Source organism: Fragaria vesca, linkage group LG3, assembly GCF_000184155.1.
Source record: "Fragaria vesca subsp. vesca linkage group LG3, FraVesHawaii_1.0, whole genome shotgun sequence".
NCBI classification, from domain to species: Eukaryota; Viridiplantae; Streptophyta; class Magnoliopsida; order Rosales; family Rosaceae; genus Fragaria; species Fragaria vesca.
The window spans coordinates 1,678,148-1,702,436 of record NC_020493.1 but is presented as its reverse complement, the minus strand read 5'-3'; the positions used below and the strand labels follow the sequence as shown (position 1 = coordinate 1,702,436).

Sequence of the window (24,289 nt, the reverse complement as noted above, 5' to 3'; positions counted from 1 at the left end):
GTCGCCGGCGGCGGTATATATGGAGTAGGTCAACAGGAACCAGCCCTAGTCGGCGTAGTTGGCAAGGTCGAGGAGTAGCGATTGGAACAATGAAGGGTTCGTCGGCTAGCGGATTTGAGAGAGAGAGAGAGAGAAGGAGATGGTGATCTGAAATGGATTTGGGATTTGGAAGAGAGTGGATTCGACGGTTTTCGTTAGTGGCATAAATCGTAATTTTCTTTATTTTTATGGGCAACGCTTTAAAGGATTTAAATAGGTGTACTGTTTTATCATCAATGAACATTTATTAACAATTTTATCATTTGTTACTTCTAAAAGTACATTTTTATCATTGGCCCATTAAAATATGAGCTTATAATATCCCATGCGCTTCACTTAATCCCCTTTCGTGAAAATCAGTCTCCGATTCCAATCCCAATTCCTCTCACAGCGAGGCAAACCCTAAAACCCCAAATTTTCCTCCTTTAATCCCAATCCCCCCAATTCCCCTCTCAATTTCAGCCCCAACCTCTCCCTCCTCCCAAACCCTAACCCCAATCCCACATCACCAACAATGCTCGGCACTCCAGGTCGCTCCCCGCGCCACCTCTCCTCCCCTTCCCCCTCCGCAATTTCCGATTACACCCTCCAAACCCCCACACCCTCCTCCTCCTCCGCCGCCGCAGCCCCCAAAAACCCCAGAAGCGCTGCCTACCCCAAGGTCCTCGACGAAGACACCTACGTGGCCGTCATCGAGCGCATCATCGAGCGCGACTTCTTCCCCGACCTCGCCAAGCTCCGCGACCGCCACGACTGGCTGGAGGCCGTCAAGACCCGCGACCCGGTCCGGATCCGAGACGCCCAGTTACAGATCATCGAGCGCCGCGGCAACAAGGTAAGCCGTTCTTCAAACCCTAGCGCCACCAAAACCCCCGGCTCCACTTTCCTCCGTAGCTGCACTCCTCTAGATGATTTCGATAACAAAACCCCCCAAACCCCCGCCGCGATTCCCGCCGCTGTTGACTCCGGCGAAGCCGCCATTGAGGACTCGTTGAGTTTGGACCAGTTTGTTAGGAGGTACACCAGTGAGGATAATGATAGCTTTTCGAAGATTCTAGAGAAGGAGAATAGGAAGAGGAAGGAGAGGTATGATTATTTGTTGGAAGGCGAAAATTCGGAGGATGTGAAGGCCATTGAGGATGTAAAGAGGGATAGGATTACGGATGGTTACGGGACTTCGGATCAGCCACCGAGTACATTGGAAGGGTGGAACTATACGGCCAAGAATCTGTTAATGTACCATCCTGCTGATAGGGGCGAGGCTCCGTTGACGTTGGAGGAGCGGTCGGTGAGGATGAAGAGCTTGGAGAAGGAGATTAATCGGACGAATACGAGGTTTCATGGGAAGATGATGGACAGGCCGAAAGAGGAAGGGAGCTTTGAGGTGCTGTATGCTCCGGTTGTGGGGGGAACCCCGGTTATTATGGATAGAGATGGGGATAAGTTGAAGAAGTATGATTTGGATGATTTGAGGAAGACTCCGAATCCGTTTTATGTGGAGTCGGAGAAGAAAGCAGACAATGGGTATAGTTTTGTGAAGACGCCGTCCCCTGCACCAGGTGTTGATGAATCCCCGTTTATAACGTGGGGTGAGATTGAAGGGACGCCTCTGAGGTTGGAGCCTGAGGACACTCCTCTTGATATTGGTGGGAGTGGAGGACCTCATTATAGGATCCCATGCCCGGCTTCAAGAGACGAGAAGGCTTACTCACTGTCAAGGGTAGCTGCACGGAAATTGAGGGAAAGAGAGAGATTGTTTCCGAAGCCACCTTTGCCATCGCCATCTAGAGCTGGCAGTGCCAGTCCAAGTGTGCGTACACTGTCTCCTGCTGCCCAGAAGTTTGTAAGGAATGCAATTGCCAAGTCTTCATCTACTGTTGATGAAACTCTTCGGGCCAGTTACAGAGGTGCAAGTCCTGGTTTGGCTACCCCTAAAGGTGGTAGGAGTGTATCAAGGTTTAGTACTATGAAATCAAGATCACCTTCTGCAAGGGAGGGCTCACCTTGGTAATTTGTAGTTCTTTTTGTTTGATGTATCATCTCAGCGATTACTCTTGTATTTGGCATAAATAAGCCTTCTGTTTTGAACTACATATGTAAAAATTCAACTGTTTTTCCTTTTATTGACAAGGAGTTCATTGTCTGGTTTAAGCCGTTTAACAGGGAAGAGTTGCTCTGTTGCTACTCCATAATTCACTACTTGTTTCACACAAGATCCTTATATCAGTTGTTGCATTCCTACCTGATTCTGAACTTATGTTGTTATTTGCTTTCATACACTTCTCTATTTTGCACCATGAATTACAAGTTGTAGTGGATGTAGTTCCACAATCTCTGCCCTAGGATCTCTGCATTGAATTCAGCAGTATTGTTGGCTTTTAACTTCTTCTTTTTTATTCGTTGATATAGATTGGTCTGCCATTGAATCTTTGGCTACTTAAAGTGGATTGGTTGATGGGATAGCCATAACTGGCTGGGATTCATTTAGGTGCATATAAAAAGTAGTTGCATCTGTCCAGGGAGCTCATTTTAGTGATATCAACTTTTTTTTGTCAGTGTATATATTCAGAGCACAACATAACCTTACCATCAAATAGGAAATTAGTTCTAGAAATTGGTAGTCAATGTTTAAATCATGTACTTGCATGAACTGGAAATTGAAGATTGCATCTCCTACTCGTGTGTCCAAGTCTTTTACAGGTTTACTAAAGTATAGATTCTTTTCACATGCTTCCTCACTGGTTGCTTTTAAGGTCAATTACCTGGAAAGACTTAGATGTGATTTTTAGACATTAAGGCCTGTATTGAAGCCACTAAACTCTAAGCCTTTGTTGAGGTGCTTTCTTTGCCCCAACAGTAGAATAGGAATGCCCTTCATTGAGAAAATTTATGTTTCATCCTGGCATGTTTTCAAGTTGATCTTTTAGGTTCTGGTCTACAATGAGCTTGCCTCCAGTTGTCCCTATCTACAAATAATTCGGATCTGTGCTATCCCCATCTGCATTCAGTAAATCTGGACTTGGATCCTCTGCTATGATCTGTATGACTTTATTATTATTATTATTTATTTATTTATTTAATTTTTTTTTTTTGGGGAAAAATCTGCTTTCATATCAGCTGTGTTTGTTAGTATTACAGAGAAAGAAACCCCTGCCATTGAGATACAAGATCATAGTCATGTGTTTCACAAGGTCATAAAAAAGAGGAGTGGTGTATCTAGGGAGTTGCAGATCTTTGTTTTTGACACGGGTAGCATATGAAGTTGAGGCTCATTAATTGAAGCACTTGGCCATGGACCAATCTCAAATAATCTTGAACCTTCCAACTGCAAACTGCTGTATATTGGTTGACACTTGACGCTTCCATAATCTTCACAGTACAATTGCCATTTGATTCAACGCCTTCCTAACTAAGGAATAAGATATTGTTTGGAATCCCACTGGAACCTACTTGCAGTGCGTCTTTACTTAGCAACATGATTAATAAGAAGAATAATTCAAATGGCCAAGCCGTGAAAGAGAAGCGTAATCACCAGAACATGAATGAAAGTATGAAACAATGGATTCCTCTATATTGTTTACTTTGACAAAACTTACTGAATCGTCATGCTTAGAAAATGGATCAAGGAAAACAAAGAAAAACGACCCACAAACAAAACCAACACTCAATTGGCAAGATCAAAGGAACCCATAGCTCTGTCTCTTCATCTTTCGAACAACCATTTTGAAGGACAGTTTCCTGCTAGCATTGGGAAACTGGTAAGAGTACGAACTTGTCAGGAGACACCTAGCTCGATTGTAAGCTGCATTTCCCGGGGCGTATCCGTATCCGTATTCATTCGGGATACGTAGCTCCTATGTGCAAACAAACAACCTTACACTTGGAATGAAGTCAGCAAATGTTGACGGCGTCGTTTTTGACGAGACTGACCGCCGTGGTTCCTATAAATAGCGCCCTTGTTTATTCTCCATTTTCGTCTCCCAATCAAACACAAATTCTCGTTTGGGCAAAAATCGATTACGTTCCAAGAGTTTTGGACTCGCGTTTACTAACTCAGGTACTCTCTCTCTCTCTCTCTCTCACCTTAATTCATTCACATTCTGCTGTTGTAAGCTCCTCAATTTTCCGACATAATCTCAATCTCGTAGTACTCAAACGTATGCTTAGCTTAGTTCTTTAGCTGAATTCTGCTTCTGGGCGTCTCTAATTCCGTGTTTTTCGACGTTTAATCGCAGAAAGTTTTGAAATTTACTGTCTATCTGTTACTCATGATGCTCAAGATTCAATTTTTATTATCACATTTTGTGTCTCCTGCTTTTTTCAATTTCACAGAGAATTTTTGTTTTTAGGTTCTAGTAATAGTATTGAATCAATGATTTGTTGGAAAATTTAGGGTTGAATGTTGTCAATGTTAGCTTTTAACTGGTTTTTGTACACGGTTGCAGATTGATTTTTGGAGATGGCAGTGAAGGATACTAGTACTTTTGATCCAGAATCCGAGACGTATGTGGAGGTTGATCCGACTGGGCGGTTTGGGAGGTATGATGTGCTGCTTGGTCAGGGTGCTGTGAAGAAGGTCTATAGGGCGTTTGATCAGCAGCAAGGTACTGAGGTGGCGTGGAATAAGGTGCGGTTGAGGAACTTCAGTGATGATCCAATGCTGTTGAATCATCTTTACGCGGAGGTTAAGCTACTGAGCGAGTTGGAGAACAAGTACATTATTGAGTGTTACAGTGTTTGGAAGGATGTGGAGCGTCACGCTTTGAATTTTGTTACGGAGGTGTGCAATTCTGGGAATTTGAGGGACTACAGGAAGAAGCATAGGCGTGTGAATATTAAGGCTTTGAAGAAGTGGTCAAAGCAGGTGCTTGAGGGATTGGAGTACCTCCATACACATGAGCCGTGCATTATTCACAGAGATCTCAATTGCAGCAACATTTTTGTCAATGGGAATAACGGACAGGTAAAAGTAGATCATACGAATTTTACAAGTGCATTGGAGTGTGGAAATCAATGTTCTATTCCTGAACTAGGCTAGAATTTGGTTAGCAATTGAAGTAGTTTTACTTAACTGGTCACTCCCCTAATGCTTGATGGTGTTTCAATTGTTTGGTTGCATCAGTTGCATGTAACATGACAAGCACTAGGTTATAAGTTAGAGGAGCAGTGGCAGAGCTATATAGGGGCCTAAGGTGATCCTGGTCCCCCCAAGCCTCGATATACTATACTTTCTAGAAATTTACTTTTGCAATCCTAGCTCTGCCATGAACTTCAGGGTTATTACTTAGGCTTCGTTTTCTCAGATGAAAAATGAATTGGGGAATAATGAGGTAGAATTCTGTATGTTTGGTTGACAGACTATTGCATCTTAACATTGAAAACTATCATTCCTATATCAGTATGTTTACATTCTGCACAGCATCGTTATAATTGATTGTAACTTAGGGTCTTTGATATTCATTCCAATAACTTTGGGTCTTTGATATTCATTCCAATATGTAGTCCCTTTGCTTGTTTTGACTAGAGAGTTCAACCTCTAATGTAAGCAATAGAACAATATATCCAAATCACTTTTGGCTTACCATGCATATGTTTATGACCCTCTAACCATGATGATTTTCATTTACAGGTGAAGCTCGGTGATCTGGGATTTGCAGCAATACTGGGGAGGAGCCATAAAGCACATACTGTTCTAGGGACACCCGAGTTTATGGCACCTGAGCTCTACGAGGAGGATTACAATGAGATGGTGGACATATACTCGTTTGGGATGTGCTTGCTGGAGATGGTAACAAGGGAGATACCATACGGTGAATGCGACTCTGTTGTCAAGATATACAGGAAGGTCTCAGCTGGTATAAGGCCTGACTCCCTAGCCAAGGTGGCTGATCCAGAGGTGAAGGCATTTATAGAGAAATCCTTAGGCCAGCCAAGGGCAAGACCTTCAGCCTCTGAGCTACTGAGAGACCCCTTCTTTTCTGAAGTTGTCGCTGAAGAGCCTGATCCAACCTCTTGATGGCTTTTTGAAACTTCTGGTGTTTTGAGACAAAAAAATGCTTGGGATGTGGGGCTTATCTCTCATTTCTGAACTAGCAGATGAGGTTTTTCTATTCTGACTATATGCCTGTCCTTCTCTCTAGGCTGAGGTAAATGATGGTAGTATTGCAAACATTAATTGTTAACCCCCTGTAGTTGCATTTCACTAAAATTGAATCTATTTATTTCTGTAGAGGTTTATTTCACAAATTTTTTATAAACTTTGAAGCCAAAAGTACTTTAGTGTTAGAGCAAAACCAGTGACTCCCATGTTACTTCCCACATGAATTTATCACATCACTTTAATACTTTCTGGGTGAGAAAAAAGCAGCAATCCCTTGACAGATAAAAAACAAAATATATTTCTGCAACTTTAAAGGAATGTATTGCTTGAGCCAAAAGGAATATAGCTGTACTTTCTTTTGTTTTTGTTTTCCATATCTGTCCTTCAGTCCTTGACAATTTGCTGTCTGCTGAGAATATACAATTATACATATAACATTACATTATCCTGGTATACATCATTACATAATTTACATTGTTAACATTCGTAGGAACTGTGAGACGTAGTCTGCTCCCTTTCCAGTCTATTTACCGGTCTTTCATGGTTCTTGAAGATTGTAGGGGTAATTTTGTGTTGGATCGCAGATTGGGGAAATTGAAAGTTTCATTTCTGGGAATCGAATTTTACCACTCGATAATCATATAATTGCAAAGATTAAGAACAGATGCTAAAGATTAAATGAAGTATTACATTGTTGTTGGCTCAATGAAACTACTTAAGCTTTCAAGATTAGGTTATGGTTTAACAAATTGATGTATAGAATGAAGTATAAACTTGCAAGGGGTACACACTAAGCAAAAGTCGTTATTGGGATTGAAGTTGTTGGGAGAATGCAAGCAATGCCCCTTCATCCAAAGCACCACAAAATTACTTATAAAAAAAAAAGCACCACAAAATTAAGTAAACGTGCCGTCTTGGGTGTTTGTGTTGCTACACATCATTTGTAAACTCCAAGCTTCACCCTCACTCCATCTTCCCCCTTTGTCATATTCTAGGTTTTTTCCCTCAAGTCTCAACTACTAGTTTACTAGTTTACATGTCTCAATCTTCCTTTTCTATTTCCCAACACATCCTTTTTGCAGATCTCCATCTCCAATTAAGTAGACTATTCATAGGGACTGGTTCAAGGAGCTCCCTGGTTCAATGCCATTTGTTATATGAATCTTCTAGTCTACTAAAAGCTTAAACCCCATATCATCAATAAGGCCTTTATTTTTTTGGAGCCACTAAAATTGGACAATAGCCGTCCAATGTAATTAACCGTTTCATCTAAGGCATATCTTGTTCACCGAAATTATCGACTATGTATGTAACAATATTCACTAAAACTATACATGCTAACAATATAACATGTTAGATTGTCTGAGAAGAGAACATTTCTGAACGTTTATGAAAGAAAATACATAAGAACCGAATTGATGGTGTACTTTTCTAATTCAATGGACAAAATGAATCAGGATTTCCAATCAATTTTTGATGGTAAACATGCTGTGGTCCAACACATGCATAAGCACAAGACTTGTAAAGCAAGCAACACACATTGAAGGGAGTGGAAAAATTACCATGCTCTACTATTGTAGTGACCCAAGTCTCATCATTCGAGAACGTTTTTGAAGCCTTAAAATTTGGATGTTGATCAGTGTTTCACTCGTGTGCATTTGACTTTGACCAGAAAAAAACTAAGCTGTACGAATGTATTTGTGAACAAAATTTCCAAAAACCACCTCTTTTTCATCAGTCTTTCCTGGCTTTGTATTTTCTTCGTTTCCTTCAGACAAGTTTAGAGCATTTTGTGGCAACTGGTAGACAGAAGGCATTATATTATATAGTAGTACTTGTTTGTGCTTGAGGATTTAAATCAACTCCCCATTGCTTTCTGAAGTCTGAAGTTTCAGTTCCTGTAAGTTTCAGTCTCTGGAGCAGTTTATCAGCTCTGGAAATGGAAGTTGCAAGCCCACTAAAAGATAGTAGTCCTTTAGCATCAAGTCCTTTCTCTTCTCCAAACGTTGGAGCCTTGCTCAAGATTAAGATCATTTCATGGTAAGATGGTTATCTTACTTTCACGGAGCATTGTTTATGGTATGCAAGATGTTTTTACTGATGTGGGGTTCTTTTTTCAGGACTCAAGAGACTGGTTTGCCTGTTTCTGTTAGTGTTCGAGTTGGCGGTAAGACCTTTAACCTTCACAAGGTAAGAAAATGAATCTTAAGAGGTTGTAGATGGTTCTTATGTTTTCAACTTCTAAACTGTCCTATTTAGACTGTCTTTTGCATTTTTGTGATTTTTCAGTACCCAATATTTTCAAAAAGTGGTTATTTCAAGAAAAGGCTGAATGAATCAGCTGAGGTTGAGCTACCACCAGACTTCCCAGGAGGGCCAGAAACCTTTGAGATGATTGCATTGTTCATCTATGGCTCCTCCACATTGATTGACCCTTTCAATGTGGTAGCCCTGAGATGTGCAGCTGAGTTTCTTGAAATGACAGAAGAATACTCTTCTGGCAACCTCTGTGAGCGCTTTGATCTGTACTTAAACCAAGTAGTCATGCAGAGTTGGAATGACACCCTAATAGTACTCCAGAAGTGCCAAACTTTGCTTCCATGGTCTGAAGACTTGTTAATCGTGAGCCGCTGCATTGAGTGCCTAGCATTCATGGCTTGTATGGAGATTCTTGATCCGGAGAGAAGGCGTGACACACCGGTACTCACATTGGACACATTGTGCATCCGAAATTGGAGCTGTGAAATGGGAAAGGAGATTATGAGTCAGGACCTTTGGATCAAAGATCTCATTGCTCTACCATTTGGATTCTTTAAGAGGATAATAGGGTCCTTGAGAAGACAAGGTATGAAAGAAAAGTATTTGACTCCCATTATTGTTTTATATGCTAACAAATGGGTACTTTCAAAAAAGACAATCCAATTTTGGGAAAACTCTGGTCACAAAATTGGGGATGATCATAAAGTTTCAGTTATCCTTCAAGGTGTTCTTGATTTGCTTCCCAAGGGGGAGAAGGCTTGTCGAGCAATCCCCGTCGGGTTTTACTTTGCAATTCTCTCTACATCCCTTGAAGAAGGTCTGAGAGGTGATAGCAAGGCAAAGTTGCAAGAGCAGATTGTATCTCAACTACACTATGCCCAACTGGAAGACTTTATCTTTCCAAAAAGTGGAACTGAGTCAATATCTTCTAGCATAGAGCTGGCTACAATGGAGAGCATAATTTCAACATATGTATCAGCTAATTTGGATAAGGATCATAGCCTTTCAGCAGGGAACTCAATTGTTGCAGAATTGTGGGATGCATATCTTACTCACATAGCTACTGATACCAACATGCAGCCTAAAAGATTCATGGAACTCGTCGAAAGATTACCTATATCCTACAGACACTGTCATGACAAACTCTACAGGGCAATGAACACCTTCTTGCAGGTAAACATTACCATTGGACCTTCATATCTTCTTAAAATTACTCTAAACCTATTGGTGACATTTTATTTTTTTTGTTCAGGCACACCCAACTGTCTGCCAAGAAGAGAAGTGGGCAGTGTGCAAGTACCTTAGCTGCCAAAAACTGTCACAAGAGGCGTGCATTGATGCTGTTCAAAATGAGTTGATGCCGCTGCGTTTGATTGTTCAAGCACTTTTTGTGCAGCAGCTCAGCACACACCAAGCTTTCAAAGAATGCTCGGATTCGTTCCGATATGTACACTGTGGAGAGTTTTCTGGGAGTCTCTCAAGCTCTAGGTGCCCAAACTCTAAAAGCCAGAATCTTGGGGATAGTCCTAGTACATATACAGATGGAGCAGAGCCAGCTAGCAGCAAACCCTTGAGCTTTTTGCTACAAAAGGACCTGGTCAATCAGAGACCTGAGCTGTCAAGGAAAGAATATGAGTCAACAAGCTTCAGAATTCAGAATCTTGAACAAGAGCTCATGACACTGAAGCGAAGCCTTCAATGGCAGAGCATTTCGAAGAAACAAGAACCAGTTTCAACCACAGTACCAAGCATGAAGCCATATAATAAGGAAAGCAGATCGATGAGCAAAAAGGGCAAACCACTTGTACATGCAACGGGTTGCATTGGCTCTGTGAATTTTGCTTCTCAAAGAAGGTATGCAAGTCAACTACTGAAGGTCTTTCGCAGAATTTCCTTGTTTGGAAGCAGAAAACTAAAGAGAAAGCCAGGTTCTAGAGCAGCGTAATACTCATCAGCATAATCTGTGTATGGAAATTAGAACCAGCAATGATCATACACATGGTGACAATAATTTCTTATGCCAAATTTTCTTGGAAAATGTTTACTTGTACGCATGCTTTTAGCCAAGAATACTTAAACCATACTTACATGTTCAAATGTTCAGCATGTATTGTTGTTGAATAACATCAGGGATAAAAATGGTTTAGAGAACTAAGAGATACTGATATTTCTAACAAATGATTTGAATCCTAGCTCAAACTCAACTACTGTAGATGTTTTCGGAAAGGAACTTCTTGTATTGACATAAAGAGGAGATACATCAGAGTTCATGACTACAGTCCAAGCCAAGGAAACCATTTAAGGTTCAGACTTCCCAATTCCCATGTTTGAACTTCAAACTACTACTGCAGGCAATCAGCTACTTTTGCCTCTTATAATACATAGCAGATTAGTAGACCTTAAGAAATAGATAATAGGTAGTGAAAACAGCAACTGCTGTTTTCTAAAAGATTGGAGCTACTTCTGAAATGGTGCCACTCTTAAATTTATGAGACTCCACAACAGTTCTTGCAGCTTTGATAAGAACTTGTCCGTTGACATAGTGTTGGCGACAAACAGGCATGTAGACATCAGCCCCACCAATCAGTTCAGTCTTTGTCTCCTCAGTCTTCCTCAGGGTAAAGAAAGCTCGTTTGCCACACATTTCACATCGAGCTGTCAGCTTGGTCACTGTATCAGCAAGAGGCACTACATCAAGCACCGAGCCAAAGCTCCTCCTGTCAATAAGATCAGATACACCATTACAACCAACTTGAGCACTCTAACATAACAAACACAGTGATTAGCAACACAACCAAACACAATATGTTACTCCTAAACAAAAATATCACCTCAAGTAATCACCATCCAAGCCTGCAACAATCACAGTCTTCCCATCATGATCAGCAGCCGTGCAGCAGAAATCATATAGATCTTCGAAAAACTGAGCCTCGTCAATACCAATAACATCAAGCTGCAAACAAACATCAACAACAACAACACAATCAGATCCTCTAATACACCAAATCAAATACACAACCTTCAATTTCCCAAAATCTTCAGTACCCATGAGTTCATGACCACCCATAACATCACCACAAACATAATTCCTTCAGTAACTAAACAATTTCCTTAGACCCATTTCCCAGAACATGTACCACATCATCCAAAACCATCAAAAACCCAAAACCCATATCAACATCATATAGTGAAATTTCTTCGAAAAAATTAGAACTTCACTAAAACCCAAGAAAACCCAGCTCAAAAAACTACCTTATCATAAGCATCTCCTCCAAATTTGAGCCTAAACGAGGACAGATCCGGCAAAGCCCAGCACGGAAACTTGGCCCCATCATGAGTCACAACCGAATCAACAGCATATCTATTATCCTTGCTCGATTTTATCATCACCACATTTCTGAAATTGAAAACAATTCGAGTCAAAGTTCAAAACTTCAAACTACTCGTCTTTTTCGCAAAGATTCAAACTTTACCTGCCGCTGGCGCCCTCGGACTTGATCCGGCGGAGGAGAGCGGTGGTCTTGCCGGCGAACATGGGACCCATGATGACGTGGACCTCGCCGGAGGGGATGGAAGGTTTGAAGGAAGCCATGGGTTTGGGATTAGAGTGAGAAGAGGGGTTTGAAATTAGGGAAGAGAAGGAAAGAGGAGATGGGAAGTGAAGGGATTTCATGGGTGGGAATAAATAGAGAAGGAGGAGAAGGGGGTTTTTGAGTTTGAAAGGGTTGGAGGGAACTTGAAATTTTTGGGTTTTGGAGGTAAAGTTAGATTGCTCAGTACACTTCTTCAAATTTCAGTCTTGAATTTAAATTGTTCGGCACACTTCTTAAATTCCCGCATATTCAGCATTTTATTTATTTTCTTTCTATTTTTCGAAGATTTTTAGAAATGAATAATTTGTCCTAAAAATGTAGGTTTTGTTTTCGATTTAATGTTTATAAAAAGTTAAAACACATGTGAGTAGAGATAAAATTAAAGTTACTATAAGTGGAAATAATAAGTGTAGATTATGAAATAGGGAATACGAATTTCAATCCTCAAAATATATATGGGATTAAATGGACTGGCAAACGGGCTATATGATCACGCTTAATTCGCCTAAGTTTATAATTGAAACTTAATATTTCGTTTATGTGCCTGAAAAGACTAATTGACCAAGAAGTGACAATAAGCTATAAAATTAGTTTTCCTTACAAATGAATACGATGATGTATATTCATAGTCAAGGATTGTTGGCTGACTTGGCTGTATTTATTTTCTGATTTACACAAATAGCAGTTCAATTGTATCTTCTCCTAGCTCTTAAAAGGAGAATAAGTCTCTTGGTATAAACTCGTTGTTAGACCGAAAAGTAAACAGCAAGTAATTAGACCAGATTCACCAGAAGATGATTTGGATGATTAAAATGAAAGGTGATCGATCGGATGAAGGGGACAGTGCAACAGAAGGGCATGCATATATATTCCTCTTTGGACTACAAAAACTAATTATAAGCTGCATGTGAAAGCATGATGCCTCCTAATTTCGATCGATCTTGCTCCTCCATGATCATGATGAGCACATGCACACCAACTAGTGGTTATAGACTTCCAGCCCAGCTAGCTAGCTGCACAGACCAACAATATATATATGAGCATATATACTTATATATATGCATGGATCGATCTAATCCCCTCACCTAAACCATTACATCAAAGATCTGGATAAGATGATGAGGACCAGACTCACCTAGCTAGCTCGATCACCCTTGTAACTTGTAACAAATGGGATGGTGTAAGTGTAACTGGTGTTTGTGTAAAAATTGGGCAAAGGTTAATAGAGTACGTATATACGTGGGACAAATGCAGAAATGTAAGAAGATGGCAAACTAATAAACAAATGTGGGTGAGAAGTTGCTCAAGGCTGACGGTTTCTACTACGCCAGCTACCTTAGCCAAAGAGTGTGGGAAGAACAAAACCCCTCTCTTTTCGTGGAGGGCACGATTCATGTTAATCACCTAGCTTCCATGAATCATGCATCCACAAATTACCAGATTTATTAGAGCTAGAGTTTGGATGGAAAAAGTCGGATCGGATACGCGATGTAGCGTCGATCTCCGGCCGGTAACGGGGAACTGCATGTAGTAGTGGTATTTATCGACATGCCCTAAATGCCATCCTAACTTACAAAAAAGAATGGACGATCGTATCATATCGTATGCATATCTAGCTTGTTTATATATGTTGTTTTTGTTTAACCATCCGTTCATTATTTTCTCGTCTTCATCAATTTCAGTTGTTGAAAGTGTTGTTGGATATGCCAGTCATAGATGGTGAACTGATGACAGTAACGTTAATTACTTAAATGATAAACAATGTTGGTCGTATTTCGGATGATGAACCCAATGGTGTACGTGCGTTGTGTCTGCAAATGTCGTACATCTATATAAAAACGCAAATATGTATTTGAAGCGTTCAACTGCAAGTAATCTAGTTATGAATGTATGGTTGGGTGTGTTCCCACCCTATGTTTGAATCTTAAAGCTGTCAAAATGATCAAGCATTGTGTTATAATGCATAGTTAGAACGATTCACATGCGTCGACACATCATTAACTTCTAAGCCTAGGTTTGAACCCTTAAATTGTCAAATAGTCGGATGGTATCCCAAGACCGGGTATATGGTTGGCTTCATATATATGGTGTTGATATAAACATGGTTATGGTGAATGATGTCGATGGGTGAATTATTTGATTGACACTTAATAACCAGTAACTTCGTGATTTTTGGTGTGAGCTAAACCTTGACATTTTCTTTTTGGCGGGGATGTGGATCAGGTGTTTAGACCAAGAGTACTAGGGAGTTGCAACTTAATTACGAGATGTAGGCCCCTAAATGAGAATTAATATTTTTATTTTTTTTGAAACATTGACAGTAAGCCTTTCATACCAACAAAATAGAATGGCAATTACAAGACATGGCTGCCCGGAAGGGCAACGATAATTGAAGTCATGCAAGGAAACCCTAGGGCTACCTAAATAAAACTATCATGGAGTTCAAACCAAAAAATAACAATACCATCAGAAATAAAACAAAACAAAACCTACTAATTTATTCCAAAAACCAGGACCAACCTACGCAGAGGAGGTACCCTCAGCTCTTCCATCATCACCACTGTAGAAGCATGTGGCTTCTCAGGCTACATATTTCCTTCGAGTGCCAGCATACACTTCAATGGTTCATGAACCCTCTTCCTTTGCTTCAATGCATTTGCATTAGCTTTAATCTGCACCTTCCATTCGGGAATCACGACCTCCCTAGGTTTATTGCACAAACCCACCGGACGACCAACTTTCCTCTTTTTCGAAGGAGAAACCACAAGAGAACTTGCAAAGTTAAGGAGTGACAGTTTCAACACCGGTCCAAGGTCCGCCGAGACAGCCTTCATCACTCCCAATATTGGACCCTTGACATGCTTTCCAAGGTCTATGCACACCAACACAGAAGCATCTCGCTTCTTCCCAGTAATCATTGGCGTGATCTCCATCACTGTCTTGCTTGTAGGTACCGTCGCTGCCAGCGAAAGAGCCAGTTGGTTAAACACCAGAGGTGTAATACTCAGTTAAATTTTGTTAAATATTTATATATGTGTGTAAGTCTCGGATATTTTATTGAGTTAATTGTTGTTATTTTGATGAATTATATGTCGGTCGATATTGGTGATTGTGACTGACTCTGTGTTACATTTCATGTAACCTTAAATTATCTGGTAAGTTAAAATGAGGTTTGTCGGAAGATATTTTTAAGGTTCTGATATATTTTACTTTTGATTTTGAAGTTTGGAATCTATGAAAATTCTTTTTAAATAAAGGCAATAATTATGGTGTGACATGGACCATTCAAATTGGACAATGTTTCATTTGGGCCGTCAATATGCTAAGTAATGGAAAATATATGTATATTTGTATATATGGAATTGAAGGTCGGTGGGAAAGCAACCGACATAAGAAATAAAAAAGAAAATGAAAGAAAGAAGGAGGGAAGCTTCTAGGGGGCTCTCTTCCCCTCTAGAACTCTCACAGTCTCTCTCTATCTCTGGGGCTTTCTCCGATTTTCTTTTGGTCTCTGAGAAGGAGAATGGGGAGGTTTTTGGGGGAGAGACCAACTTTAAAGGGAACCGGAACCCTCCACTCTTCTCTTTCCGGAGGACACCGATATGCCTAATATCTCTTGAGTTTTCTAGAGAGCAAGGGAAGAGTTTGGGAACACCTGATTCTCTGCTCGCCGACCCCAAATCAAGACTCAACCTGTGATTTTTTCGTGGGGGACGCATCAGTCTCTTTCACCTCGACTTGATGTTGCCGGATTTCTGGTGGTACGGTTCGATTTACGGTAGAGCGTGGAGAAGAGAGGCGACTCAGAGAGACGAGAGAGGACCTGAAGCCATAGCCTAGAGGACTTTCCTCTTAATCCGACCAATAAATATGATGGGACCATCGACGTTTGAACCTTTCTCCTTGTTGTAACACGTATATAGAGATGGATTGGGTTATCTGGGTTGAAATCTACTGTTGAGTTTTTGGGTGACGTCAATCGGTTTCTAGAGATGATGAGTACAAAAGTAAGTTGTCGATTTACATAAGTATAATTCCTGAAGGTAAGTTTTGAAATTTAAATTGAAGTTCTTTGCTATGACAATTGATGAAATTGGTTGTATTCCTTGAATTAAATCTGGTTCATGTGTTAAACGGTAAACCATATGAAATCTTGGGATTAGTAATTGAGTTATGAGTTTCTATTCGGTTCAAAACTCGAATTTCTTTTATCAATTTTTGGGTCAGGGTGTTACAAGAGGACCGACATTGAAGCTCATCGACATCAGGATAGGGTTTGGATTTGGAGTTGGGAAATGGTTCCCAATAGAACTAGAAACCCTAGGGTTAGGGTTTTAGTGCAGTCTCGAATCTAGACTCCCACTACGGCACTATCGCCGCACAAGCTCGTTGCCAACAAGTCTGGTGGCCCTAAACAACCTCCCACCAGATGCTTTAGCATCCCAAAATTCGACAGAAACCATGCACACGCTCATATTTAAATGTAAGCAAAACTGAAGTTAGATCAGTACCTTCGTCGAAATCAAACCTCATAAGGGGATAAGCCTGCTTCACCAGCGAGGTAAGGGCGTGTTCAATCCGGACTCAAGCTCGAGCGCCTGACATCATATTGGGGTGGTCATGGTTGAGGATCTTGCCGAACGTTACTCCAACCATATATAGCCCCTCCTTTGTGAACAGATATGGTGGCAACCCGAAGACCTCGATCCAAATCGGTATGGTTCGGATTGATACCTCAGCCGCGACTGAGCGTCCTTCATAATAAGCCAGCGCAAACATGGTTTTGCCACCATTGTCCTCCCTCCACAATCTGTTTTTGTTCCACCGCCCTCGTGAATTGTAGCACATATCAATCTTCTTGTACTCTAATAAGTAGACGACTCTTCAGATCCCAAAGTGAAGCCATCGTGACCATAAAGGCCTTTGGGATCACCTTGTTCTTGGAAAAGAGAAGGCGCCCCACTGCATACGTGTTTCTTAAGAACGTCACTGCACCGACGACACCGAAAGAGACATGGCCGCTCTCCGAGATGGCCAGCATTGGCGCCAATCGGGAAACCTCGTCAACCATGGTAGTCGATTAAGAGAGATGCCAAAAGATCTATAACCCTAGAGAGAATCCTAGAGCAAGAGAAACTTTTCTGTGTAACAGTACTAAAATAAAAATCTTGATCTGCTTTTCTGTTTCATGACTTTCTTTTTCTTGGTTCTTTAGCTTTTTTTTTTTTATCAAATAAACAATTATTATGCAACAAAAAGTTTATTGTGAGTTGCACTTGCAACCTCTCAATCACTTATAAGGATAGACTCATGCCACTGGATCAAACGACACTAGACAGTTCTTTAACTATTTTAGATAATATAAATGATATCATATCTTCTTTCTCGAGAGCAACATAAGGTTGAAACCTGCCTTGATTGGCGGTGATGGCTATGTAATTTACTTGTGGCTTGGTAGAGAGATACCCTAGTTATATAGCAGATATGGCTATGTGACTTGGATTTGAAAGGCGGCAATGTCTCTCTTCCTTCTCCCCTTCTTAGTGGTGACAACGACTAATTTCGATGGGAACCATAACTTTTGGTTGGATCAAAGTTTGACTTCTAGGTAGACATACTTAATTTGTTCCAGTACATATTTGATCAGATGGTCCCTATCGACTTCTCTCCTGGTCAAGGGCAACAAGCTTGTGGGTGAACCGATCTCTCCTTTAGCAAAGCTTGTAACCGGTTTGCACTTGTTTTGTGACGTCAGTAATGAATTTCTCTCTGCCTTGCCGAATGTGCACCTAATTTTATCTTCCCGAAATCCACCCATCATGGGTTTCAATGATGAGGGTTGAGATAAAGATGGACGTGTTTGACAACAACGGGTCATGGTGTTGAAGGTGAGTGTTGGAGGCGATATACTGAATGACAACAAAACTAAGGTCAGGTTTGTCATAATTATGCTGATAATGGCGACAAAGGTAAGGCTGGTAGCAGCGATTGTGTAGGGTATGGAGAGGGAGGATCTAGAGAGGGATGATTTATGAAATTTTTTGGACTATCTCAGCGAGAGCTCACTGTTCCCAAACCCTAACCATCTAGGTTTGGAGATCCACCCATGGCGTCTGATGCCATCACTAAGCAGATCTCTTACTACCTCTCCTTGCCTTTATGTAGCAAGCTATCAACGTCAATTCTTTTCGACTGGTTTCCAAACAGAGGTTCTCTTTCTCTTGGGTTCCCTTTCCATAACCCCGCACCAAATAAAATTTAGAAGAAATCCTTTATCATCACCAACTTCTCATGCTTGAGTTGTTATTGGCTTTCAAGGCATGAAGGTACGTTTATGCGTGTTGACAAATGTCAGGATATGTGGGATCTGGGTTAGAGTAGAGTATTCGGCGTTCGGGTATGGCACTTAGGAGTTTTGCTTGGGCGGTGAAGAAAGGCGACGACAGAAAGGAATGGCCAAGATGATTTTGGCTTGTCGGATATGAGGTGGAGGAAAGTGAAAACAATTGAAGTTGTTTTGCACTGGGGTCTAGACATGGTTCTGCTATGGCTGAAACCTGGCTTTGCCAGACCATAAGTTTTGTTGTCGTCGAGCGCTTACATAGTGGTGAAATCATGACGGCTGACGGAGCAAAGATGCTCACGGTCCTGATGCCAAGACATAATGAGAGGTCTTTGGAAGGGCAAATTAGTTTTGAACATATCGATTGGCGGGCTTCCCGTAGCCTGCAAGTTTGGGCTATTACGTGGACTAACATGTTATTGGGCTTGACCCGTGGGCTAAAATCTGGCTTTGCCATACCATAAGTTTTTTTGTCATCGTCTAGCGCTCGCACAGTGGTGGAATCCTGACGACTGGAGGAGCAAAGATGTTCACGGGTCTGATGGCAAGACATACTGGGAGGCCCAAACCTCTTTGAAAGGCCAAATGAGTTTGAACATACTTATTGGTGGGCTTCCAGCAGCTTGCAAGTTTGAGTTATTGCGTGAACCAACATGTTATTGGGCTTGACCCCTGGGCTAAAATCTAGCATAGTCAAACCATCAGTTTTTTTGCTGTCGTTGAGCGCTCGCACAATGGTGGAATCATGACGATAAGCGGAGCAAAGACTTGATGGCAAGACATATTGGGAGGCCCAAACCTCTTTGGAAGGCCAAATTAGTTTTAAGACTCAATTTGCTTTGAATATACCGAGTGATTGGTGGGCTTCCAATAGCCTGCAAGTTTGGGGTATTGCGTGGACCAACAAGTTATTGGGCTCGACCCTCTAGTAACGAGTTAGGAAGGGGAGGGTGGGAGGGTTGGGTTAGAACCTAATTCAAATTCCCATAAAAAGGAATTATGGTACTCAAGTTGAAAACATGTAACCTGAAGCATAGCTGAAGTTACGGCTAGAAAACATGTAGATTAATTCGGTACATATAGTGGATGTCTTTATATGGAAGTCAATTAGGTTAGAGTTTAATCCAAGTTGCACCAATATTTATCCACAATTAAGAAAAGAACTATTGCCTTTTACATTTCTCTAAAAGATAAGTCAAGTCATTGTACTTTAATCGTAACAAATAAATAAGTTTAGATAATACTCGTGATACTTTTCTCTTTCTTTGCTCAAGATTTGTCCATTGGCTATTTTTTATGATACCATTCTCTTTGATAAAGCAAAATTAGGGTTAAACCTCTAAATGAGATGGATGCTACTAATTAACTACCAAGTCTTGTTTGTTTGTTTGGCCAAGGATGGTACTAGCTCTACTCATATCCTTTTCTTTTATTGATTTTAATGGCACCACTAAAACTGAAATAATGAATCATAACTTGATCACATGCATTCTACATTCTACACACCAAAACTAAATAAAAAAGCGATGGAATCAAGGGCTAAGCTGGTTTCAAATTTCATGCAGCCTCATGTGATACATGACACCCTATACGCGGCGGCTACAATGGTGATGCTTTCCATCCGGTGTAAAAGCGACAGGGGAGGGGGGGGGGGGGGGGGGGGGGGGGAATGAAGGTCCAGTAAATCTTCCCATTTGATCAGATCAGAGAAAACCCACATTTTTCATTGCCAAAATCTCTCTGATTTCTCTATTTTTGGGGCATTTTTCAAGTTTGCTCAAATTCAACCCACTTTCTACAAAATCCCAAAAGGTTAAAAATAGGAAATATATAAAGGAGGGGTGAAAATCTTCGTCTTCCTGATTTTACAGAGAGTTGCCTCCTATATATTCCTTCCAGACCTCCCAAAACACCTTATCTTTCTCTCTCTACAAATTCCTGTCTCTCCCTCTAGAAATACACATTCTTTTTTCTTTTTGTATATTTTTTTTTTTATAATCTCCTACCCATCTGTTTGGTAACTGAATTTGCATTTGGTAATCAAATAAACACCATTGAAAGAACAAATAAAAAAGGTTGGAGGGGGCAATATATAGAGAGGAGGTTTGAGCATGCCCTCTGTTCTTATTCCTACACTGCCTCCTCTCAGATCTTAGTTTCCTTTCAAGATTTCGCATCTGGGTTTTCCTTTAACCGGTTCGTATTTCTTGGATTCTTGATTTGTTTATTTCTTTCTAATTGTGTGTAGATTTAGATCCTGCTCAACTTTTCTGATTGATATTGTTTCTGGGTTTTCTTGTTTGTACTTAATTCAGGGTGCAGTGTTTGATCGGTGAAGGATCGGATGCTTCGTAATTGAATCCAGGATTGCTCTGTTTCTTGAATCGGATTACAATCTGTGTTTGTAATACTTCATATTAAGGTAGTGTTCTTTCTAGCTTGATTGGTTTGATATGTATCAATCCGCATTTGACTTCAGCTAGCTACCAGATTGGATTGGATATTTGTCTGCATTGATTGTTTTGAATTCATCAGAAAGTTTTGTGTTTGTGACTGAGTTTTGTTGGATCAATGATTAAATAATAAAGATGGGGTCTTTATTTGAATTGGTTGTAAGGTTTTGATAAAGTTTGCAACTTTTGTTTGAGTTGGAGTCGAGTTTTGGTTGGCATTCGTGAATTTTGCTGACTTTGAATTTGTGCGGCTTGTATTGCAGAGAAAATGCAATCCGACAGTGGTAAATTGTTTATTGGTGGCATATCTTGGGACACAAATGAAGATCGTCTGAAAGAGTATTTTAGTACCTTTGGGGAGGTGGTAGAAGCAGTGATCATGAAGGATCGAACTACAGGCCGTGCTCGTGGTTTTGGTTTTGTAGTTTTTGCTGACCCTACCATTGCGGACACTGTCATAATGGAGAAGCACAACATTGACGGAAGGATGGTAATCAAAACGACGTTCTTTAGATTTATGAATGAATGTAGTTTTATCATTCAGTTGTGGTTTTATGTTCACAGAAATGAATGCCTGATTAAACATTTTTGTCTGAAGCACTCCAAATGTGAAGGATAGTACAATGTTTTATAGGAGTTAGGGTCTGATATTAATATTTCAGTTTCTTTTCTTGAAAGTAGGATTGGTAAATGCATTACTGTATTCATGGAAGCTGAATAGTTAATCCCAGATCTTATGTTATTTGATCTCTGTTCTCAGGTTGAGGCTAAAAAAGCTGTCCCTAGGGATGACCAGAACATTTTGAGTAGAAGCACTGTGAGCATCCAAGGTTCTCCAGGTCCAGGCCGAACAAGAAAGATTTTTGTTGGAGGTTTAGCATCCACTGTCACAGAGGGTGACTTCAAGAGTTACTTTGAACAGTTTGGGACAATCACAGATGTTGTAGTGATGTATGATCATAACACGCAGAGGCCTAGAGGCTTTGGTTTCATCACTTATGACTCAGAGGAAGCAGTGGATAAGGTTTTGCTTAAGACTTTTCATGAACTGAATGGGAAGATGGTTGAAGTCAAGCGTGCAGTTCCTAAAGAGTTATCACCTGGACCCAGTCGCAGCCCACTTGGAGGATATAACTATGGTCTGAGCAGGGTCAACAGCTTCCTTAATGGCTATACTCAGGGATATACTCCAAGTACAGTTGGAGGCTATGGTCTTGGTAGATTTAGTCCAGTTTCTGGTGGTCGAAGTGGGTTTCCTCCATTTGGTTCAGGTTATGGAGTGGGAATGAACTTTGAGCCTGGTCTGAACCCAGGTTTTGGAGGAAGTGCAAATTATAATAGTAATGTCAGCTATGGGCGTGGAGTGAGCCCTTATTATATCAATAATTCAAATAGGTTTAGCAGTCCCATTGGATATGATGGTGGTAATGGAGGAAACTCATCCTTTTTCAGCTCCATGACACGGAGTTTGTGGGGGAATGGGGAGCTCAATACAAATTCTTCAAATTCCAATGCTTACATGGGTTCAGGAAGTGGCAGCATTGGTGGAAGCACATTTGGCAATACTGGAGTTAACTGGCGGTCTTCGGCAATTTCACCTCAAGGTGGAGGAAATAATGTTTCTAACAATAGTGCGAATCTTGGTTATGGAGCCGGTGACAACAGTTACGGTTTGGGAGCGGGAGGGTATGGAAGGAACAGTGGTACAGCCCCTGCGTCATCGTTTGCTGCATCAAATGGTGGGTTTGATGGAGCCTTCAATGACTTTTACAGTAGTGGTTCAGTTTATGGAGATCCCACTTGGCGATCATCAAATTCCGAGCGAGATGGTCCCGGACCCTTTGGTTATGGACTTGGCAGTGCAGCTTCTGACGTTTCAGCTAAAAGCTCTCCTGGTTATGTTGGTGGATATAGTGTTAATAAGAGACAGTCAAATACAGGTAATAGCAACGTAACTGCCTAATATCTCACTCAACATTCTGTGCTTTCATTGTCTAGTTGAAAAATATAGATAGTTCATAGTTATATTTTCCATAGAAATCTTTTTAGTTTCTGAAATGGTTAGTGTTGAAAATTTAAATTTGTGTAGAATAATCTGGATCCATTTCACACTATTTCTTTCCTCTATTGTGCTGAAGTCACAAGAAAAAAAAGCACAGAATTTAAAATAGTTTGAAGAAAGGAAAGGAATGTTGATGTAAAATGGGTGTGGATTTCACTTCCCCCATCTTACACTGATGATTTGTGAGATAGTCCAAACCTTTCCTTGAAGTCGCTTGCTGTGCAGTGTCTCTGCTCTGCATCACAAGCATGAGGAAATGCTGCATCTAAGTAATAGTTCATGTTAATATTTTATACTCAGTTTTTAATCCATGAAGTTTACTACTATACCATTGGATGTTTAATTTCACAAGTCCTAGTACACAAGTTTTTTGGGTTGTGGTTCTTGTTAACTGTAACAAGAAAAGTATTGTTAAATTCTTGTGTGCTATATAAGTTGTTGATCAGTGTAACTGGATCAGGGGTTATATTGCACATTCTGAAGTTTGTGCTCATCTAATTATTTAAGCCTAAATTTATCAAGTGTTCAAACGGTCACATTGACCGGAACGTGTTTTTGATGTTATATTGGTATAGATTAGATTGTCACATGACATTGATAGAGTTTAGATTGTTGCACAACCACTTAGATGGTTATTTACCACATGCATTGTCCACACTTCTATGAATGTTGAATTTCTTACCACATGGATGGTGGCTTTTAGCTTTTTTTACATCTTTTATAGAGAACTCTTTCACAACCAGTTCCTTGTTTTAAAAGACGTATACATCATATGGTAGGTTCCTTTAATTGTTTTGAGCTCAACCCTGTTATAGTAGAAGATTGAGTCGAGCTTAGTTCAGTTTAATCAAGAGATCTAACATTAATGAGCTTATTGATGAATGAAGAAACAGTGGGACTTTGTCATAAAATAAAACGACTTCGAGTGTGTATTGGTGCAATCATTTGATTCGACACTTTAAGGTGTTAAGGAAGTTGCAGCTGGGCAGTGGTCTTCTTGTCTGGTTGACTCGTTGAACCATGTTCATGTAGTCACTAAGTGTTAATGGGGAAATATGGTGTCTCTTGTGTTCACAGAGTTTTTTTGTGCTCCTTGGTTTCTGATAGGAAGATTTCACATTTTTGACCAAATGTTTTTTATTTGACTCTTTGTGATAGGAAGATTTGTACATATTTTCTCTTATAAAAGTTGTTTTTGTATATGCAACTGTTATATCTAGCAATATATATATATATATATAACCTTTCTCAGGTGCGGACGTCCGCACTGTAAAACGGTGCGGATTTCCGTTCGTTCGCCACCGTATGGCGCCGCGCCAGGGCGCGCCTCCACCCAAGCGGACTCCAGCAGCTTCCCCGACCACTTTCCATCCCCGGCGACTCCGTCGAATTCTAGTTTTCCAGCGAGATCGACTTTATTTGAAGTTTTGGGTGATCTCG

At 40.6% G+C, this 24,289-nt stretch overlaps 5 protein-coding genes across 5 annotated transcripts in view; 4 read left to right on the top strand and 1 right to left on the bottom strand.

The window, feature by feature from the left end:
- Positions 1 to 553: 553 nt before the first annotated feature.
- Positions 554 to 2,238, top strand: LOC101290841 (protein DGCR14 homolog). The gene has a single exon (XM_004293404.1). The coding sequence runs from the start codon at positions 554 to 556 to the stop codon at positions 2,048 to 2,050; it is 1,497 nt and encodes a 498-aa protein (XP_004293452.1). The 3' UTR covers positions 2,051 to 2,238.
- A 1,776-nt stretch (positions 2,239 to 4,014) lies between these two features.
- Positions 4,015 to 6,265, top strand: LOC101315026 (probable serine/threonine-protein kinase WNK11-like). The gene is made up of 3 exons (XM_004293402.1): positions 4,015 to 4,096; positions 4,485 to 5,002; positions 5,669 to 6,265. Exons 2-3 carry the CDS (start codon positions 4,499 to 4,501, stop codon positions 6,053 to 6,055), a joined length of 891 nt encoding a protein of 296 aa, XP_004293450.1. The 5' UTR covers positions 4,015 to 4,096; positions 4,485 to 4,498; the 3' UTR covers positions 6,056 to 6,265.
- Positions 6,266 to 8,078: 1,813 nt separating this feature from the next.
- On the top strand, positions 8,079 to 10,343 carry LOC101298984 (BTB/POZ domain-containing protein At5g48130-like). The gene is made up of 4 exons (XM_004295304.1): positions 8,079 to 8,179; positions 8,260 to 8,329; positions 8,429 to 9,571; positions 9,651 to 10,343. The coding sequence occupies exons 1-4, from the start codon at positions 8,079 to 8,081 to the stop codon at positions 10,341 to 10,343; spliced, it is 2,007 nt and encodes a 668-aa protein (XP_004295352.1).
- A 275-nt stretch (positions 10,344 to 10,618) lies between these two features.
- Positions 10,619 to 12,075, bottom strand: LOC101315316 (thymidine kinase-like). Its single transcript, XM_004293403.1, has 4 exons — positions 11,872 to 12,075; positions 11,651 to 11,795; positions 11,230 to 11,351; positions 10,619 to 11,115 (listed from the first exon to the last, which is right to left on the bottom strand). The coding sequence occupies exons 1-4, from the start codon at positions 12,069 to 12,071 to the stop codon at positions 10,842 to 10,844; spliced, it is 741 nt and encodes a 246-aa protein (XP_004293451.1). The 5' UTR covers positions 12,072 to 12,075; the 3' UTR covers positions 10,619 to 10,841.
- Positions 12,076 to 20,357: 8,282 nt separating this feature from the next.
- The window catches only part of LOC101314729, a 5,807-nt gene continuing 1,875 nt past the window's right edge, over positions 20,358 to 24,289 (top strand). Inside the window, exons 1-4 of the mRNA XM_004293401.1 lie at positions 20,358 to 20,530; positions 20,650 to 20,756; positions 21,051 to 21,277; positions 21,548 to 22,727. Coding sequence (XP_004293449.1) covers positions 21,056 to 21,277; positions 21,548 to 22,727 — 1,402 coding nt within the window. The 5' untranslated portion in view covers positions 20,358 to 20,530; positions 20,650 to 20,756; positions 21,051 to 21,055. The remainder of the gene's footprint in view (positions 20,531 to 20,649; positions 20,757 to 21,050; positions 21,278 to 21,547; positions 22,728 to 24,289) is intronic.